General features: G+C 28.7%; 1 protein-coding gene across 3 annotated transcripts in view; it reads left to right on the top strand.

The window, feature by feature from the left end:
- LOC118179653 (cytoplasmic dynein 1 intermediate chain-like) overlaps positions 1-14,270 on the top strand; it is a 140,030-nt gene that overhangs the window by 22,711 nt on the left and 103,049 nt on the right. For 2 of the 3 annotated variants that reach the window (XM_085815310.1, XM_085815307.1), the window contains exons 5-7: positions 1,770-1,790; positions 5,164-5,184; positions 14,022-14,225. In XM_085815310.1, coding sequence (XP_085671436.1) covers positions 1,770-1,790; positions 5,164-5,184; positions 14,022-14,225 — 246 coding nt within the window. The remainder of the gene's footprint in view (positions 1-1,769; positions 1,791-5,163; positions 5,185-14,021; positions 14,226-14,270) is intronic. The other variant, XM_085815309.1, reaches the window with a different exon arrangement.

The following is a 14,270-nucleotide window of genomic DNA, read 5'->3' as shown; positions in this document are numbered from 1 at the left end:
ATGACTCTACAATAATTAAATAATTCCTTTACTCATACTCTCAAATGATGAAAACAAAAGTTACACTAACTCTCTAAAAAGAAGAACAAAAACATAGTATATTGCCATTCTCTGAAACATAAACTGTTACAAAACATGGATAATAATAATATGAATAGATAATGAATAAAAAAAAACCTATAGAGTAAAGAAAAGGATTACATCTGCTTGAAGCTCGTGCAATATTACTCAGAAGCTGCAGTTAGAAAAAATATAAACAAAAAATATTAGAGTTAAAATATTGTTCAAATTTCATGCAGTCAACATGGAATTCTTTTCTCTCATGATTTCCCAAGAAAATTCTTGTTTATTTCTTGTATAAATGAATATGCATGTAAAAGCAATGTTTATGATGTAAATGTTACCAACAAAGTTTGAAATCTGGCATTCTATAGAATGCCTAACACTCGCCGGTAAGGTATGAAACAATTCCTATTTCACACATTTCCTAGGCATTCTATAGAATGCCAAATGACAAACCAGCAAAGTATAAAATACATTTTCGATTTGTTTTGAAGAACCCAACTACTTAGCAGAAGTTAATAAATGATGTAAAAAGGCCGAAATGACTACTGAGAAGGATCCAAGTGACTAGTGTTTGTGCAAAACAAAATTACATTCATTTATCCTGTTAAAGAAAGCATCAGCACTATACAGTATATTATGTCATGGATGCTGAATTATTTCCCTTCTACCCCTTGAGTACTTCATGAAAACTCATTTGGCATCAAGTACTGCACATGGACAACGTGACAAAATGTTGAAAGAACTTTCAACCAAATAAATAAAACGTTGCACATAATGATATTGTACTGTACAACCATTTTTGTGAGCCCTGCCAGAAAAAAATAAAAAAGTATTAAAAAGGGCATTGTTGTGAAACTTGAGATTGTTTCTGAATTTAATTTCCGTTGTCAGGTAGAGCTTACTGATTCCCCATCTCAGCCAGCTAGAAAATACAAATTTATTATATTGTATTAAGATCATCTCGCAATACTTTTTTTTACGTATTTCGAATAAAAGTTTTTTAATGGCACCATTTCAGTAGTTTTTCAAAATAACATTTGTATTTTTGAAGAAAGATTATCTTTTAAATAATAGCCATATTCATAAGTTTTTTTTATACTTTGCCTATAGAGAATTTGTCATTCTACAGAATGCCTAGGGAAAGTATGTTTTAATTCTCATATTTCATACTTTGCCTAAAATGGTCCAGCGTTATATACAATGCCTAGGCATTCTATAGAATGCTGGTGTTTCGTACTTTGCTGGTAACATATATCTGTGGTTCTTGTAAAGGAAGGTTGACTTTATAAGTGAATATATATATTTTATATTGTTACACATTTGTTCAAATGTTTTAGTCTGAAAAAGAAACTTGCTTCTCCCCCCTCTAAATGTATATTTGAAAATTTTCTTTTATTTATTGTTAATATTCTACTTCTTAGAATTGCCCTTCTTTTTTCAGCTAATTTGATTAGAATTTATTATAATCCTGAACCTCATAAGATTAAACTTTTTTTTATCATATTTTCTTACTAATTAATACTTAAAACATTCTAAACAATAGCATTTATATGAACTATTCACAATTTTCTGTGTTTTTAAGATATTAGATTTAGTTATATATCTGAAATATTTTCTTATTTTTTTTAATTTTTATTTATTTATATATTTATTTATTGTTAATTCCCTTTACTAAGTTCTTTTGGTGTTATTTTCTCTTACAGCCACTTCATTTGATTATTATGGTGAGTTATTTTGTCTCTTAATTAATCCTATTTTTTTTAATTAATTGTTGGTCATAATTTTTTTGTAATATGTTGCAAACAGGGAATTTAAAAATATGTAACAAGAAATTTCAATTGGCTTGTGTGCATACTTTGTTTTTTTATGTTTAGTTGTGCGAATAATATAAGTTTCGTAATTTTTAATGAAAATTCTATACTTGCAGTTTTCAAATAATTTCATTTTCTCTTTGATTTGCACATTATTTTGATTTAATATATGTTCTAGTTCTTTTCCCATATTATTTCGATTTAATATATGTTCTAATTTTTTCCCATATTATTTTAATTTATGTTCTTATACTTTTTCAGCATGTATATTTTTAAAGAAAATCTGCTGATATAAATTTTCTTCAGTATTTTAATTCAACTGTAATATCACATTTATCATTATGAATCATTTTCATTATTATTTTCTAAAATTAATTTTTTTGTTATTGTTTAATGGTGTTTTGTAGTTCTTCATATTTACAGAAAAACAAAATGTTTAATAATTATTCATTTTATTTTTGACAGTATGTCATTATTTAACAAATGGATACTCTTGCTTTCATTTTATTTTATGTTTATTTCTTAAAAAAATTACGTAATACCTATTCACTGGGCTTCTTTTTAAAATATACAAGTTTTAAAAATTTAATATTTAAAATTTTGTTAATTTGGTCTAAAAATGTATGAATACTTTAATTGTTGCTAATTTGATTTTTAGAATTGATATAACCATATCCTAAATTTGACATAATTGTAGATCTGCTTTGATTCCCAACACTGTGTTAAATAAAAAAGACAATATAAAAAATAGGTAATAAAATTATACAGTCAAAAGTCGTTAATTCGGACACCCATAATCCGAAATGATCTATAATCCGGACCTCAAAGCTACAAACTTTCTGCGCATGCGTCGCGTAAGACCTTTACGGCTGCGAATATGCGTGTCTGCGTGCGCAAAATACGTTTACGAATGCGCGTTTAATGTATAACGGATGGTATAAGCTAAGCTAAAATTATCTAATTCAGTTAATGTTGCAGATTGCGTTGTTCCTTAATCTTTGAATTGGATTCGGCTTATTATTTTTTGCAGACTGTTAGAGCAATTTTATAAAAGTAAGCTTGAACTTTCGATTATGTCAAATAGAATTTCTGATATATATTTACTAATATGTAAAGGATCTACAAAGCAAAAGTATGTTTCGAAGTCCATTAAACAAAAAGTGGAATTGCTGCAAAAAATGGATAAAGGCATATCCTTTGTTTATCTAAACTTTGTTTATCTTTAACGCTGCAGGCACGCAATGAATTTGAAGTTGATCTGTCAGCACTATCCTTATCTTCAGGGCAGATGTTTTTATTTTATTTGGCTTATAATTCCTTACTAAATGTAGTATTTCATCTCGATGTACTCCATCTTTGATATGATTCAAACCAAATTCCTCGTCATTATAATTCGCTTTCGATAGCGAAGAAAGTGACAGAGGTTATTGAAAACGAAAAAATTTCGATTGACAAATTAGTCGGTATTCTCGACACAGCAATTATAGGACTTGAACAGCGGAACTTTGTAACTGAACAAGAAATTATGTCTGTTTATAGAATTAAAGAGAATGTATTATCACATAAAAAACGAAGCAACTTAAACAACTTACATTGAAAGAAATATTTAAAATAAAGTAAACAAATAAATATTAAGCTTTTTTTTTTGTAAATTTTACCCTTTAGATCATAATTGTTTTTTATTTCATAAATTATGGTTTCATATTTTTAATTTTATAATTTCTGCATGTCATCTTACCAGATTTAAACTGATGATCTATAATCCGGAAAAATCGATAATCCGGAATCGCCGAAGTCCTGACGAGTCCGGATTAACGACTTTTGACTGTATTGATATGTGTCACCATGGGTGGGATATTTTTTGATACAAAGTACAAAAATAATGTGGGGTAAGCATAAGTAATAAAGTTTTAATTCTTTCATTGTATTATTTCTAGACATTCTGCAGTCTTCTGTTTCTATTTAAAATCACTAACACAGTTTCCTCATGTTAACATCATGGGTGTTATGCAAGAATCATATGACATGGGTTAGTTTTGAAATAACACTTTTATAAGCAATTATTGTTTTTACCACAGAAAGGGGAAATAAAATGGTTAATGGCAATTTAAAATTAATATTTTAATTTAAATGATTTTTTTAAATTTTAAATGCATACATATAAATAGTTTAAACAAAGTAAATGTGTGATGGCATAATTAAATCTGTAGAATAATGGCTCTGAAATTCTACAATAAAATACTATATACCTCAACTAAAATTTTGGGTATATTTTTTTTTTTTCTCATTTGTATGTATTTTTTAATGACCTGCTGACAGATGTGTAAATTGAGCTATACTATATGGAATTTTATAAGTATTGGTAAAAGTTTTTTTTAATAAATAAAATTTATCTTATATGTTAAAATTATACCTTTTTTAATTAATCATGTACATAGATGACGTAGTTTTTAATGCGTCATTGTTTTATAAAAATCGCCTAACTTACAAACAAGCATTGTTGTATTAAAAAAAAGGCTGTTTTAATATATTATAATGACATATATGCCATAATCATAGTGCAAAATAAATATTTCTAAGCAAATTTTTACAAGTTAGAATCTGAAATGGAAAATTTAAACTTATGCACTGCAGTAATGGAACTGTACCCATAATCTGTTAATATATGAAAGGTATTCAGTATGTTTAATAGATTAAGTGATAGATATACTGTAATTTCTTTGAAGCATAACTGTTGTGTAACTTTAGATCTAATATATTAATTTCTATTTTTAAAGTAAAAAACTGATAATATTTTTATGTTTTAGGTATTTTTGCTCATAAAAAGTAAACAAATATTTCTGTGCACACTTTCCTTTAAATAATAGCATTAGTTTTCAAGAAAAGTCCCCTTTCCCAGATTGTTGTTTAACATTTGTTTAGAAAATTGCAGCAGTATTATTCATAATATTTTCATTAATTTCTGATTTAATTTTTGAAAGCAGCTTTTTTCATGCTATTTGGTGCATTTTTAATGACTTTCCTAACATTGCTCTTTAATTTTGTAAATATTGCTAGATATCATAGCTGGTGCATGTTTAGATTCTTTTATATACTTTGCCTGCATTCTGGTATTATGCTGAGTATATCTTTTTCTTTAAAGCTATTAAAATAGTGTTTTCTGATGCATAATATATTTCATAATGTATGCTTTCAAAAATTATATCAAAACATTTTCATTTTTCCATTATTTCATGATACTTTCCTGCTGTGGTCGAGCTTCACTTTGTTTTTTTCACCACTTTAGAATGGGAAGACGAATTTCAAGGTATGTAAAATGTTACTTTTGCGTGCATCCTTTTGCCATCTTTTTTCTTTCCATTTATTTACTGCGAGTATAGAATTTTCATTTGTGTATTTGATGTTCTCTAAATTTTGGACTTCCCCCCCCCCTGTTTTATCTTGATGCTAAGTAACTTGGCCAGCATTCTTGATAATGAAATAAGTTGATTCTTGTGATAAAGGTTGTTTATCGTTTATCCCAAAGAATAAATTTTTTTAAAGTATTTAAGAAGACAGTTTTGAAGTTACATAGTTTAAAATCTGAAACCTATATAAGTATATATAAAAGTATTAAAATAAATTTACCTTGTTTATTTCAGTTGCATTTTAGTGGAATAAAAGTTTAGGAACAAATGGATATGTTATAATATTTGTTAAACATGTGAATAGCAAAATTAATTGTGGTAGAATCTCTCTTAACCAATAGAAATGGGAGTCTTGTCAATTCTGAATAAGAATTTTCCCATATATATTGCACCATCTGTAGAAATTGCAACACGTGAATTGCATTGGTCATGTTTTTGATCCACCTGGCATTTATAAATAAATAAATGAATAATATAAAAAATCATAAGAATTATTTAAAATATACATGATTTTATATAATAGAAAAACAAAACTGAACAACATTTAAAAAATATTGTATGTGTTATTATCTGAAAGTTACGCATTTCTTAGTGTGATGTCATAACTTTGAGCATCTGCCTACTTCAAGATTGTCATTGGATTTTTAAAAATTTGTTGTGGGCACAAAACTTCATAACATCATGTACTGATACAGTTGAGTGTTGCTGAACAAATCGTATGAAAATCTGCAATCCTTCATCAGCTTTGGCGAGAGTTATTAGTAATAAAATGATTTTAAAGGATTTCCATTCATTGAAAATGAAACCTGAGACTGTACTAAGAGAAAGATGATTACTTTATGAGAAAAGAGATTAACTATATGAGGGTAGTAAAAAACTCTGTGCTCCTTACTGCAAAATTTTGAAAAAATTGGTCCACCATTGTCCCAAGCAAAAATCAACAGGTTTTAAAAGAATAATTGTATCAAGGATTTATTAAGTACTAATAAAAATCCTTTCAACTAATATTTGTTTCATTTTTCCTTTTAATTGCAACAATGTGTAAGTTTGTTTTAATTTTACATGTTTTTTTTTTTTTTTTCCCAAATTTGAATTATACCTAATGCATTTTTTCATAGAAGGTTAACTTTGTGGAATGTGATTTTACCATACTTGCAGCATATTAATGACGTAAACCACATGTTCAGGAAGGGTTTTCTGTATTCTGGATAACTTACTGATCCATTGCTTGGATAAAGCTTTTTTCTCTGTGCAACAGAAATATAATACAAAATGTAAAAAAAAGTCTGCACGTGCATTGTCAGTCACAAAAGAACACATGGATCGAATTTAAAATTTTCCACTTTTAAGTCTTAAATTGGGGAATAAGTGCAACTGTTGTCCAACAAAAGAACATCCAACAAAGAACTACAATTTTTCTCATCTGGTGGTAAATCTTTCTGCCTTAAATGCTCCCTGTCTGGCTGGCATAAAGTATTGCATTAAAGCTTTCTTTGAATATATCGCATTCCATCCATGGGTTCTTTTGTGTCTGATAATGTTCATGTAGATTTTTTTTTTTTTTTTTTTTTTTTTTTACATTTTTTAAGCACAGTGGATTGTGGTTTCCTATCCCTAATATACTACTTTGTGTATACCTGCAGCATTTGCTGATATCTTGACAGTTATGCAGTTCTTATTCTGCTGAAAGCCCCACAGAGAGACTTCCACTGTACAGGGTAAAGTTGATATGAGAAGACATCTCCATAATAATCCAGTCTCATTAGCACTATGTGTTTATTCCACAGTCACATTAGCTTCATCTACAGGTCTTTGAAACTATTCTTTAACTCATTCATGGAGTATTCATTGGTACTCTTGTGTTCACCTGACACATCTAACTTGCAAATTCATGCCTTTCTTTAAACCAGTTAAGCCATCCAATGAAAAACCCAAATTTGCCTTATATATTCATTTTGCTGTGCAAATCCTTGACTTTTTCTTGCTGCTTCAGTCCAGAAATATAAGTTTCCTCTGATTTTTTTTTTTTTTTCCCCGGAAAGATCGCTAACATAATATAGGATTTAATTCTTTTTTAGATTCTATTTGCATCAGGATTCTCTAAAGTTGGTCGCTTCGTTTCTTTATGTTGTATAAAGCTTAATGCCCAATTTTATATTCTTCCATTAATTCTGCTTTACCGACTCCTCTCTCTGTTTTCTTTAGCAATTCCAGTTTTAATTTTTAAGTGTGAGGACAGTTCTTTCCCATTTCACTGAAGAGGCCATAGTGACATATGCAAATATGGCCCTACATATGCAAATGCAGTTTGATGATGGGAGTTCCAAGTTCTGTTGGAGCAATTAATGAAACAAGCCATGTGAACTGTTAGCCAGTAAACTTTTGTGAGTATTGCGGAAGAAGAATTATATTTTGGAATCATATGGGCTTGTAGCAGGGCTTTATATATGGCACTATTGTTAGATTGTTAGTTCACTGCATATTTTTTTAATCTTATAAGCTTCAGTTTTGGATTTAAATTTAGATCTTCAAATATGCCATTATTTTAATATTACTGGTGAATTTGGCTCTGGTTATGAGAGATTTTGCTGTATTTTATGTTTACTGGTTTGAAAGCTGTAAATTCTGGTTAGCTTAATATGAAAGAAATTACTTTTATGAAATAATCTTAAGCTAAAAAATATATATATATAACAAAACTACATAAATGTGTAATTTGTTATGCATTTATTCAAAACAAATATAATGTAATATAGTTTTAATATTTCAAAAGTAGTAGAAAAGTTCAACACCATTACAGAATGATTTCTTTATTTAAAAAGAAAACTTCTTAATGCTTAGTCTGTAGATAATGGGAAATATTATGTAGTTGCAAATAAAAATATCAAAATTCGGAAATAGAAATCATATAAATGTGATAATATTTTTAGATTGTTTGTGAAATTCATTATTAAAAATAATATAAGTTTTTCCTATGGTATAATTGCTTTATTCTGAAACAAAATAGAAATTTTAGCAAACTTATTAATGGAAATCTCTGGGTTTAAGTAACTTATTTCATTGATTTCCCTATCACAAAGTTTCACAATGAGCATGTTTGAATCAAATAATGCATTTCATTTTGAACTTTATATTTCTCTAAAATACTGCTCTTGTTTAAGAAAAAAGGCCAAATAACTGAAATGATATGATGATTAAAGGGCATATTATTAAGAATGGACGGCATACTTTATGAAATTTCTGCTCTACAAAGAGAAATGATTAGTTATCTTATCACTCCTAATTTTAATTGTGAATAGCAAGATTACTAATTGCTTCACTTTGCTGTGACGTTTAATCATTTTCATTTTTTCGCTTCTGCCATTTCTGATCTTAATATTAAAGCAAAAAATTGGCTTAAGAAGAAATCCATTCAGAGTTGTATGGTATTATCTGCATGATTAGAAAAAAATTAGTTATTATAAACAAGGCTTAAGATACCATTGAACTCTTAGCATATTCATTGCCATGATGGTAGTTGGGATCATGAGATCATAAATTCATATTTTTAGGTATCCTATGTTCACTCTGCAATAATTACTTGAGTTACAGCCAAATGTATCATATATATTTTTATACAGTTAATGATGCTCAGTTATGAATTTCATTTTTCTTTTAATTGTGAAATAATTCAGTTAGTTTAAATAAAAAAATTAGCTAAAATGTGTATAGTAATAAATGTATTAAAAAAAGGTTATTGATGTTATTTCTAACACTGGCACTCTCAATTTTTCCTTGCAATCCAGTACTTTCATCACAAAAAGTTCACTTTCCCATAAATTAAAAAAATTAATCTCTCACTAATTCTGTTGTGATTTCATTTGATTAAAAAAATCCTTTTTCATGTATGCTCTATACATGTACAGTAATGGAACAATACTGCAAGAATCCTTGCCTACACCATATGGAAATGGTAGAATAATTCTCTTTTGTGAAACTTTCTCTCTCTTAAATATGCATTGATTTTATAATAATTTGTTGCCAGATTATATGATTAACCACAGGAAGTCTTTTTCATAAATTATTGCAGCATTCATTAGAAAACCAGATATTTTAAATTCTAGAATTTTTATTAAAAGCAGTATTATAAATCAACAGTGTTCAACATAATATCTGTGCAATGTGATGCTTTTACTCGACAAATATGTAGATATCATTGAAAAAGAATTGTTTTCAATTGGAACACAACCATTCATGCACCACCGACCACATCTGCCATTACTTCATGCTACTCAGGATTGTACCTGGCTGTCATTTTTAGCAATGATAAACAGCAAAAATGCTTCATCATCAGCCATTAAGTAAGCATCTACAAGACTCATTTTGCATATGTACTCATTCTGCACGTTTTCAGAACTTCTCATCATGAATAATGTAATGGCTGATCCAGTATTAATGTCCAGTAGAGATGGTACATTCTTGATTGTGATACATTAATTTTCCTATATCGTGGTGTATCTGGCAGCAATGTCGTTGGCCATGATTGGTGGACTAAGCTAAGAAGTCTTCTTCACATTAATGATGATAGCAGGGTTGCCACGCTACCGGGAAAACCGGAAAAAGTCAGGGAATTCGGAAATTGACCAAAAAATTCAGGGAAAAGTCAGGGAATTTAAGTGTTTTAGTCAAAATCTGGAAAAGTCAGGGAATTTCATACAACGATCCCACCAAAAAAGGCGAGTTTTGCGCCGATGTCGGAAGAGATCACTTGTTTGGCGAAATGTGTATCACGTGTGTCATTCCGGCAGCTGGCATAGAGCCAATTTTCGCAGCTCCAATATGATTGTCTTTTAGAAAGGCAAAGCAAGTTTCCTGCAACTTTTGGCTTCCAGTAACCTCGAGAATCGCATGTGAAGTGCACGAACTAAAGAAAGTACCTGTTCTCGTATAAAACAAAATGGGTTTAATTCTAGTATACAGTACCATGAAGTTTAGAATCAAAGAATATGTATTGTAAAGAAGGAAAACCTCTCGAACAGAGGTGGCTCCGTTCCATCATAGAGGGAAACAGCTGTGCATGCGCAATATATCTGTCACCAAAGTTCGAAACGGGTGTCGAAGTTTGAAGCTCACGTTATCAAGAGTTCATAAAATGAATATCGTTTAAAATTTCTTTAAACTCTAGAGGAAAAGAAAATATTTTTTAGCGCAAGTAAATTAATTCATGGATTAATTATTTTGAGGGGGAAAAAAAAAACTACGAAAATCCGTTTTTAAAATTATTGCGAAAAATCCAAGAAAGAAACGTTTTATCAAAGAACGTTCTTTCTTGGATTTTTCGCAATAATTTAAAAACGGATTTTCGTAGTTTTCTTTTTTGTCAAAGAACATTTCTTGACATGATCATGAGCAGTAAACGGATCATTTTGTTCTTGGCGACAATTTTCAAAATCGTGCGAAGGCCCTACCGTATAGTAGGATTTTACCGCAAAATCTTTTTAAACCATTTTTTTTTCCTTTTCTTTTTAATAAATACCTTGTCATTTTGCAGTAAAATAAAAAATAGTAATCAGTCATCTAGGCTAACCATGTAATATAACTATATTCGCTAAAATATCGTTGATTATTCTAATTCAATTTTTAAGTAATTATCTGTATTTTTATGCTATTCATATCATTTAATGTTGCTTCTTCCCTCTAAATTTATTTATCATTAGTAAATAATATTTCCAAATTTCAGGAAATTTTCTCTGGCATAATCCTGAAATTAATTCTAGCAGTATGATGACATACCATCACAAAATTTAATGCACATATTTTTTCCTTATGTATACTGCGAAATAAATAGAAAATACCTCAATTTATTAAAAAAATATCATTAAATAGATTTCTTTCTTTCGTTTAGCTGCAGAATGTCTGCAAAAAAAGCCTTATTTTATTCCAGATTGGGCAGATTCTAATCTCAATCTTCAGTGGAGAAAACAACTCCTATTATAATTATATTTGTGTTTTCAAGTGTTAAGGTGCCTTTTAAGAAGACACCTCATACAAATTAAATTTACCTAAAATCTAACCTAATTATTTAGCATTGCGTTGTGATTTATAAGAACCGGATTAGCCTCGTATTGAATTGGTGATGATCATGAGTAATAATTAAATAAAACGTACAATTGTTATCCAATGTATATATCTTAAATTTTATTAAGTTTCATAAGTGGAAAAGTAAACAAAGTGTACCAAGAATAATTAATAATAAATGTCCTCTGGGATTTATTGAACAATTAAGTGAATTTGCTACACAATACAAGTAGTACTATATTTAATATACCTCTTAGCACAGCCAATGTACATCACACGGATAGACTGGAATTTTCTCGAAACATACCTGGAAAACCTGGAAAAGTCAGGGAATTTCATTCTCGTGTTTGAGTGACAACCTTGTGATAGTCATCATGTTCAGAGTCCATTCATACACTTTTATTACTTGTACACTTCACTATATTGAACTCATATATGATAATCAAATAAAAATCTCTAGACACTTCACTGCTGTTTCTTATTACATTATTGCAAGAGTGCGGATATTTTTTTTAGCTCTTTCCCATGTTTCTATGCTCTAAGTATACAAATACTTTGCATTAGTAGCTCAGTACTCAAAGTATAGTGGATATAGCAATGATATTCTTCATACGTGTAATTTTAATAAATTTTTTCCAGTTTTCTACTGGATGCCATAATGATATGCATTATTTTGAATTTCAGCTTTTTAATAGACATCTGAGTTCTTAAAAACTTTCTTTCCATTTTGGATTTGCTACTTGATCTCATAATATTTATATTATATGACATGTATTGTCATCAGTAAGTATTTATTTGACTAATAAATAAAATTTGAAGTCAATTATTACCTTTTGAAAATTTCCATCTTGCTTAAGTTATGTTCTATAATTTCCTTGTTACAATGCTTGCTCATGTCTTCTCCCATTTAAAACTCTGCCATTATTTAGCTACCTTCTTTTGTACTCTTTTATTTCTTGTTCACTGGAGCCATGAATTTAAGTCATGTCGCCATTGACAGAAACTTCTTGCATCACATCTCATGCATTCTTGCATTATCTGTTAAGGCTGTAAAATTTGGCATCTGTCATTATAAATATCATTTCTTCCAACAAAATTCAGCTCACTGGCATCCCATTTTATATTTTACCGGTTACAAAACTGCAGAAATTCATAATCTACAAACATTCATCCCCACCTTTTTTCCATGCCTCAAATTGTGTTATCTTCAATAAATTCTCTCATTTCACTGATCTTTAACACCCACTAAACATCTAACTAATGACCAAAAGGATAGAACAATGGTCTCTATAATCAAGTTTATATCAAGCTCAGGTCTGCTGAAGAGAGGGATTGATAATCAGATTTCTGTGACTTGTATATCTGAAATGTGAAGGCAGATTTCAGTATATCAGTTTAACTTCTATTGTTTAGAACTCAAGCATCTTTTTTTGTTTCGGAAATCATTTCTTTCTTTTGTAGCTTCATCATTTTTGTCTTTTCTTCTTATGGCATTTTGTGTCATATCCTTTTTTTTTGGGGGGGGGAGGGTATACTGCTTTTCTGTACTTTTTTTTTTTTTTTTTTTTTTTTTTTTGTGTGTGTGTGTGTGTGTTTACTTTTCCTTATAAAATCATTTGAGCTGTTCATCCAAGAAAACTTATGGTAATTTTAATATTGGATCTTTCACTGAACAAAGTATCTAAAAGAATTTTTCTAATCATATAGACATGGATTCTGATAGTATATCCTGTGTGGTTGTATTGATTAAGAAAGCTAAATGTAGTGTATATTAATTCAGTGTTTGTATGGTTTATTAATAAAGTATAATTTAAAAAAATTCTTGAAAAATCATAGACTTATATATATAAATTGATAGTAAATTGAAATGAAAATGTTGAAACATAAATTTAGTTCCAAAAATTATAAAGGTCTATCTCTCTAGGAAATGGTTACAAACACCGAGTAAATGCAAATTAGTGCTACAATTAAAAGCAAAATTATTAAAAGAAAATTTTAAAAACTACAGAACATGAGACATTAGAATACAAATTGTAATAAAATTGCTTTGAAAATTAATCTTCTCTGTTTAAAACTTCAAACAGAACTTGTCAAAAGAAAAGTGTTTAGAAGCCTTAAACAATGTAACTTGGATTAATGAGTTCCAAATACATGTTTTGTTTCTTTGAATCATCATCAACTGCTTTTTCAATACATTTGAGGCTTTAAACCACTTTTTCAATGCTTAAATCATAAATTTTAAAAGAAATTTCAAAGAAGAACTACATATATAAACATACACACACCTATGCTTTATTAAAAAGATAAATCTTACCAAAAAAAAAAAAAAAAAGAAAAAAGAAAAAAAAACTTGAAGCTCATTTAATTACATTGGATTTAGAATCCCCTCAAAAGTATCTAACCCTTTTGTATAAATATTTGTAAAAAATGTTAATCATTTATATATTATTTTAGATTTTTCTGTTTCTGTCTATTCTAATCATTTTTATTTTTTGTGTTTTTATTTAGTTATTCATTAGTAATAATTCTAATTTAAAGTACTAAAAAACTTTTTATCTACTTAATGAAATTGCTAAATTTGAGAAATCATCAAGCAAAATACTGTTTATCAGAGCAACTATTTTAGTTTAGTACTATGTGAAGACTAAATTGGTGAACTTTCTGCTTTGTTTGTTTGTAGTTTTAACTTATGATGATTCATCTATATCTGAAGATGGTGAAAGTTTATCATTGCCTTCGATTGACATTGCTACCCCTCAGTTTCCTCATCCAAAGCAACAGAAACTTATTGGCTTACCAAATGTTAACATGGTCAAGCCTGCTCAGACTGCTGTTGATGAAAAAAATATTAATCAGGTTAAACAGAAAGAAGAAAAGAAAAAACGTAAGTAGTTTTCAATGGCCTTTTTTCTCGGAAATTTTACGTTTT

Source organism: Stegodyphus dumicola, chromosome 4 (genome assembly GCF_044657685.1).
Source record: "Stegodyphus dumicola isolate Sdum_Otavi_A_Nest chromosome 4, ASM4465768v1".
In the NCBI taxonomy this organism is placed as follows: domain Eukaryota; kingdom Metazoa; phylum Arthropoda; class Arachnida; order Araneae; family Eresidae; genus Stegodyphus; species Stegodyphus dumicola.
The sequence above is the reverse complement of the archived record's forward strand: the minus strand, read 5'-3'. Positions and strand labels throughout refer to the sequence as shown.